Below are 6762 nucleotides of genomic sequence, written 5' to 3'. Positions count from 1 at the left end.
ACACATTCCCATTAATAACCAACAGCACATAACTGCCTCCACTCTCCCCCCCCTCATATTACCAGTTCGCTCCTACTAAGCTGGTGCTTGCACACACCTCACCCGCCTCCCTCCACGCCCTGCTGGTGGTCAGCCAGGTGGAGGTGAGCACTGCCACTGCTGAGGCCGGCTGGGTGAGTTAGCTTGGTGGCTACTGATGAAAAGAGCAGGAGAACACAGTTACTGCCTCTGAGCTGTGACTGCTGTGACTGAGCCTGGGCACCTCCTTCACTCTGAATTCTCTAAAGGAGTTTGACACTACATCAATAAAGACTGACTGACTGACTGATTGACTGAGTCTGAGCCTTCACATATGTATATCCTGGTAATGAGCTGTCATGTGGTAAAGTGCAGTGTACAGTAAAATGTGTGTGTGCCCCCCCATCAGCAACAGTCCCAACAACGGCCCTCGCTCCCTAGAAACTTCTTTAACCTCACAGGGCAGTCAATAAAAAGTCAACAGAAACACAAAGCTGGCCCGAGCGATGAGAATCCGCCCACTGCAGGACCCCTGCAGGCTGCTGTCTGACCCCCCCACCCTCCTGCTAACCTTCCGGGACATCAGGGTGCCACTGCGGCAGGCTTCACTCTCCCTCAGGACCTGCAAACAGTCACATCCATTCATCCCCAGTCCAGTATTCTCAGGTAACTGAGTACATTTACTCCTGCACTGAATTTCAGTACAACTATAAAGTTTTTGTACTTTGAATACTTGTGAAACTTTAAGTACATTTTCCTACCAGCAGTACACGCAGTAGCAGTACTTAAAGTACTAGCAGCAGTACATGCAGTAGCAGTAGCAGTACTTAAAGTACTAGCAGCAGTGCATGCAGTAACACCAGCAGTACTTAAAGTACTTGCAGCAGTACATGCAGTAGCAGTAGCAGTACTTAAAGTACTACCAGCAGTACACGCAGTAGCAGTACTTAAAGTACTAGCAGCAGTACATGCAGTAGCAGTACTTAAAGTACTTGCAGCAGTGCATGCAGTAGCACCAGCAGTACTTAAAGTACTAGCAGCAGTACATGCAGTAGCACCAGCAGTACTTAAAGTACTAGCAGCAGTACATGCAGTAGCAGTAGCAGTATTTAAAGTACTAGCAGCAGTGCATGCAGTAGCACCAGCAGTACTTAAAGTACTAGCAGCAGTACTTAAAGTACTAGCAGCAGTGCATGCAGTAGCACCAGCAGTACTTAAAGTACTAGCAGCAGTACTTAAAGTACTAGCAGCAGTACATGCAGTAGCACCAGCAGTACTTAAAGTACTAGCAGCAGTACATGCAGTAGCAGTAGCAGTATTTAAAGTACTAGCAGCAGTGCATGCAGTAGCACCAGCAGTACTTAAAGTACTAGCAGCAGTACTTAAAGTACTAGCAGCAGTGCATGCAGTAGCACCAGCAGTACTTAAAGTACTAGCAGCAGTACTTAAAGTACTAGCAGCAGTACATGCAGTAGCACCAGTACACAGTCTGAAGTAGTCCCTGTGTACTTTTTCCCGGGCTGGGTTCACTCTCTTCCTAAGGCGCGTGAGCTGGGGGACCACGCCCCTCCTCGTACGTCACGCCGTTACCCTGAAGAGCTCACACCTGCCGGCGGTGGGGACAGAGCACGAGACACTGTGAGGGCACTAAGATCAGCCGGAGAGAGAGAGAGAGTGAGAGAGAGAGTGTGAGAGGAGAGCGTGAGGAGGAGAACGGCCCTGCCACAGCATGGCCACGAACTGGCGGAGTCTGGTGAGTCTGGTGAGTCTGTCTGTCGGTCTTTTTGTCTGTCTGTTTCTGTCTTTCGGTCTGTTTCTGTCCGTCTGTCTGTCAGTCAGTTCTCTAAGTTCTCACTTCCGGGCCCGTGTCGTCGTCGTCGCCCGGGCGGGGTGAGGAGCCTCTGAGGTGGGGAGTGTATCCAGGTAGAGTCAGACTTGAAGAGTAACTGGTGAGGGGAAGCGCGCGCCCCCCCCCCCCCCCCAGGTGTGAAATTCCTCTTTGGCTTGACAGAGTGGCTGTGTTGTTACCCCCCCCCCCCCCCCCCCCCCCTCTCCATGTGCCAGAGAGATTGAAGTGTGAGTCAGTCCAAAAAGTCCAGGGTCTGAATAGATCTGAATGGAGGTTGGTTTCATTTGTCACTCAGTACCAGATCAGGTCTGAACATGATTTAGGTCATTATTACATCTCATGAAGTGTGTGTGTGTGTGTGTGTGTCTGTGTGTGTGTGCCTGCTGTGATGTCACTGTGTAGGGCAGCACACCTGGATACTGTTGACAAATAAAAAGTGTAGCTAAACTCGATGAGCCTGGTTTCTGGCTCACTGTATTTGGTCTCATCCGGTTTCTGAGGCCTGTGAGTTTAAGATGCCCCCCCGACGTGATCAGAGGTACGGTCATCAATCGTTATGAAGTGTTGCATCATGAGGAAGAAATGAGTTATTTTCCTTTCTTTGTGTGGAGCGTTCTAAACTTTAGATAAGTGTTCCTGGTAAAAGCATCATTTCCTGTGAGAGGAGCTGATGTGTTTCCAAGACGGGGGGGGGGCTGTCTTCAGACACAGTATGAGTGACAGAAACACAGTCAGCCGGAGAAAAACCAAGTCAACATGGACATGATTTGAAACGGTGGGGCCTTTCTGTGCGCTGTTCTTCTGTACTGTTGGGATGTCACAGGGGGGTTGGCCCCAGCCAGGGGGCAGATGAAGAGTGAGCGAGTCTGCTCAGTGCTCTCTCCATTAGGTGTTTATCCAAAGATAATCAGCTGGTCTGAACCACAGTGTGTCTGGCATGTATGCTCCAAGTTAGTTGATTCTCAAAGTCAGAGCTACAACTGATGATATTCATCAGTCCGTTAGTATTTGTCTTCATTAAACGACTGGTCTGTAAAACGTTAGAGGTTTTTAAAATTGCCATTTTAATTTACCAGAGCAGAAGTTGACCTGTTTAAATGTTTAGAGCTGGAGCCACTAAATCTGAGGTATCCTTGCTGAAAAAGCCACTACATGATCAGTTATTCTGACTGATTGGACTAACTGTCTGTCAGTCCACTAGCTGGTTAATTACTTCATCCCACTGGTCAGTGAAACCACTTGTAAAGCTGAAGAAGGGAGTGAACACTAGCCGTGTTATCTGCGTTTAACATTTGAACTTTTTTCCAAAGGTTTCTCTTCTACTGATCTGTCATACCACGTCCACTGGGGCGTTTCCGAGGCCTGGTCTGGATCAAGGAGGCAGCTGGATGAGGTGGAACGTCCACTGCAGAGATGGCCTGGAGTACCACAACGGCCACATGTGCTGTTTGAACTGTCCAGCCGGTGAGCCACCTGGTTCAGTCCACAGAGTCCTGCCTGCAGACCCCTGATGGCGGCTGAGCCCCATCCTGAGCCAGAGGTTCAGTTATGTAGCTGTATAAAGAAATGATGTGATAAAGAAAAGTGTGTGTGTGTGTGTGTGTGTCAGGTACACGTGTGATGTCGCCTTGCACCAGGGCAGGAGAGAAGGGGCAGTGTGAGGAATGCGACTACGGGACGTACGCTGAGCACGCCGGCGGACTGAGGCAGTGTTTCAAGTGCACACAGTGTCGCTCAGGTAATTCTGTTTGGCGGCTTCACGCCATCGATCGGACTGACTGTAGAAGAAAAATCAATACTGAACCTTTTCAGAGAGCTCCAAGCACAAAGTGAGACTTAACAAGGCCTTTCCATGTTGCCCTCTCAGACGAGGAAATGGTGAGGGCGTGCACGCACACTCACAACACGGAGTGTCGGTGCAGACCAGGGAGATTCTGTGCTCCTGACCAGCCGTGTGAGGTGTGCAAGAGGTGTTCAAGGTGAGTCTGTGCACCCCTGATGCCTGGCTCCTTCAGCATGGATGGGGAGAGGATGACCCCTGTTTATGCCCCGTTTCCCTTCTCTCTGCCTGCCCCCTCACCAGGTGTGAGCCGGATGAGAAGATAGTGAGGAACTGCACCTCCACTGCCAACACACAGTGCAAGAAGGTCCAGCCCCGCCCTGCCTCCCCCTCAGGTACCCGTCTCGGTGAGATCTGAAGTGGTCTTCATGGGGGCCTCTTCTTCCATGTCCAGCCCAAAGTGTCCTGCTATGACTGGACATGAATGTGATGTTGGAGCAAACCTGACTGAGGCTGTGACCTCCACACTGGTACTGCGTCATGGTTCTGATGGCTGTGTGTGTGTTTGTGTGTTTAAGCAGCAGCCTCGGTGGTTGTACCACTTGTGTTGTCGCTGTTTGCTGTCGTGGTGATCATCGTGGGGGTCGTCCTGTGGAGATGCCGGACAGAGGCAGGTACAGTAAGCACACACTGGCTGGACAACCTCTCAAGTCCTCGTCCTGGGGGGCACTGAGACAACCATTAACAAGCTGTTCAGCTGATGTTGGGAAGGTTCTCATCCAAACACTGATGAACATTACACGCCTGTTGTCTATGTGGAGTTTCAGTGGTCTCAGATGAAATAGTTTGTCTCCCTGACAAAGCTGGGAGCAGCAATGGAAAAGGCTCTGTCACCCCAAGTCTGGTGCTTGGTCCTGAGTGGGGGGGGGGGACACAGGAGTGTGGTGGTGGAGCAGGTCAGTGAGGTAGGAGGGGGTCTGGTTGTGGAGAGCTTTGTGAGTGAGCAGAAGGATTTTAAATTGGGTCCGTTGTGGGATGGGGAGCTGATGGAGGTTGTGGAAGACAATGGTGGTGTGGGCGTGGGTGAGCAAGCTGGCAGCACAGTTTTGATGTCCTGGATCTTATTGAGGAGTTTGGATGATGTGCTGTAAAGAATGCTGCTGCAGTAGTCTGGGGAGTTTCTTCCTAATGCTCTGCTCACATGCTTTGTTCAGGTTCTCGGAGAGGTCGACGAGGCGGTGTGAAAGCTGGACAGGTGAGTCAGAGTAATTCTTTTGACATGACTGTAGGATTAATTAAACAAGCGCAGAGCCGTACAGAGAGCTGACTGCAGAGACTCCAGCCGGCTCCGATTTATGGAGAGAATTTGTCACACGCAGATGAACACAGCAGGTGTTTTTCAAATGAACGTGTCCTCAGAGGGACATGAAGGATGTCTGTCTGAACATGTCACTCGTCCCCCCCCCCCCCCCCCCAGCGTTCCAGCGATCACTGTCCCACTGAGGGAAAGAAGGACGGAGAGCCCCAAGTGTCAGGCCGCCCCAGTCTCATCTTGTCCCAGCTACTGGTGAGAGCCAAACCATCCGCTGGTACGGAGGACGAGTGTAAAGGGCTCTGCCAAAGCCTCAACAGCTCAGCCAGTAACTCCCAGCACAGCCTAACTGGCCCGCCCTGCTCTGCCTTCCCCGCATCTCCCCCCCGAGCCAGCCCTGTGGCCCCCAGCAGGAGGGTGAGAACCCTTTTGTTCACCCTTGCTTCCATCCTTGCCTACTACCCCCCCCAACCCCGTCTCAGCTAGGCTCTGGCTTCCCTGGTGTTCCATGCTCCTCCTCCGCTTTCCTCACTTTGACTCTTACTTGACAACCACTGAGAGCTGTTGAAAGACCACAGCGCTCCACCAGCACTGACTTGGATTTCACATCTAATGACGGCCACTGACTGTGTTTACCTTGTGATGTCAGTTCGTAGTTGTGTGGGGGGGGATGAGTACGGCAGCGACCTGAAACATAATGATTGTTTCTCTCTCTTGTCGTTTAGGAAGATGAGCCCTTTCCCAAGCTTGTTCCTGTGAATGGTAATGTGTTTTTATGTCATTCCTTCTCCTTATGTCACCCTGGTACGCTGGTGTTAAAGCCGCAGTGGACATTGAGGGCTCACTTCCTCATGACGACACACTTGTGTTGATGCGGCCCTGCTTTGTGATCCAGTTGTTCATGTTCATAATGAACGCTGTTACTCCATGACTAAGGTCAGGGTGCTTGAACGAAGCTCTTTCTTTGCTTGCAGGTGTAGAGTCTCTGAGGAAATGCTTCGAGTACTTTGAAGAAACAGACGTCGACATCTACAAGCGATTCTTCCGTCACCTTGGGATCAGCGACAATGTGATCAAAAGCAAAGATCCCCTTCCCTTTGAAGACAGGATCCATGAACTGCTGAACATTTGGGTGGAGAAAGAGGGCAGAGATGCCAGCTTAAATGACCTGCTGAAAGCACTGCTTGATCTGAACCAGAGGCGAACAGCTGAGACTATCAAGGAGAGTGCTGTTCACAGCGGTCAGTACTTCTGCTGTGACGATTAGGAGAGATGGCCTGTCTTCAGACGAGTCCTCTGACGACGTGCAGTCTTAAGACCACGTGTTGCTGAATGCTTGTGCGCCATCCAGTACTGGTACTACCAGGCTACTGCCCTTAGTGGTCCTCAGCATAGTAAAGAGGTCCCAGATCAGAGAGCATGAGTGCTGCAGACTCGTGAGCATCATGGGTGGTGGCAGGTCTGTGTTGCTTGTGAAGAAGCCTGTGCTTCTGCCTCCAGGCCGTCTGGTGTGCTGACACAGGGCCTGTTCTACTGAGGCTGCCTGTGCTTCAGTCACGCTGGAGTGTGCAGCTCTGATGGGGAGATGGAGGCTCTGGTCCAGTCAGACCTGGCTTAGTCCAGTCCAAAGTGACACCTTGAACTTTGTTTTACTGAAACTGTCATTAAATGCTTCATGTGGAGCTGAAGGACATAAATCAAAGTGTTTGCTGTCTTGTATTCAACATGTCCAAAGATTGTTTCCCATGGATTGTTTATTTCTTTGTCCTCCAGCCCTATGGTGTGTACTCAAAGATTTAATAA

The 6762-nt window shown here is 50.8% G+C and overlaps 1 protein-coding gene across 5 annotated transcripts; it reads left to right on the top strand.

The window, feature by feature from the left end:
* Nucleotides 1–627: 627 nt before the first annotated feature.
* LOC139204273 (tumor necrosis factor receptor superfamily member 10B-like) lies at nt 628–6762 on the top strand. Of its 5 annotated transcripts, none has more exons than XM_070834265.1 (11): nt 628–684; nt 1561–1771; nt 3178–3331; nt 3477–3605; nt 3735–3846; nt 3951–4054; nt 4229–4321; nt 4862–4902; nt 5125–5376; nt 5685–5721; nt 5934–6762. In XM_070834265.1, exons 2-11 carry the CDS (start codon nt 1748–1750, stop codon nt 6224–6226), a joined length of 1239 nt encoding a protein of 412 aa, XP_070690366.1. In that variant the 5' UTR covers nt 628–684; nt 1561–1747; the 3' UTR covers nt 6227–6762. The 5 variants fall into 5 exon arrangements, with proteins under 5 accessions (XP_070690366.1, XP_070690365.1, XP_070690364.1 ...); XM_070834264.1 differs by having other exon boundaries at nt 629–684; nt 1561–1780; nt 3951–4042; nt 4226–4321; XM_070834263.1 differs by having other exon boundaries at nt 629–684; nt 1561–1780.

This window comes from Pempheris klunzingeri, chromosome 7 (assembly GCF_042242105.1).
Source record: "Pempheris klunzingeri isolate RE-2024b chromosome 7, fPemKlu1.hap1, whole genome shotgun sequence".
NCBI classification, from domain to species: domain Eukaryota; kingdom Metazoa; phylum Chordata; class Actinopteri; order Acropomatiformes; family Pempheridae; genus Pempheris; species Pempheris klunzingeri.
The sequence above is the reverse complement of the archived record's forward strand: the minus strand, read 5'-3'. Positions and strand labels throughout refer to the sequence as shown.

Coding starts and splice junctions, on each gene's coding strand:
- LOC139204273 (XM_070834263.1), top strand. CDS start 1,748: ATGGCCACGAACTGGCGGAGTCTGGTGAGTCTG. Junction 4,322..4,861: donor GAGATGCCGGACAGAGGCAG/GTACAGTAAGCA, acceptor TGCTTTGTTCAG/GTTCTCGGAGAGGTCGACGA. Junction 4,903..5,124: donor GCGGTGTGAAAGCTGGACAG/GTGAGTCAGAGT, acceptor CCCCCCCCCCAG/CGTTCCAGCGATCACTGTCC.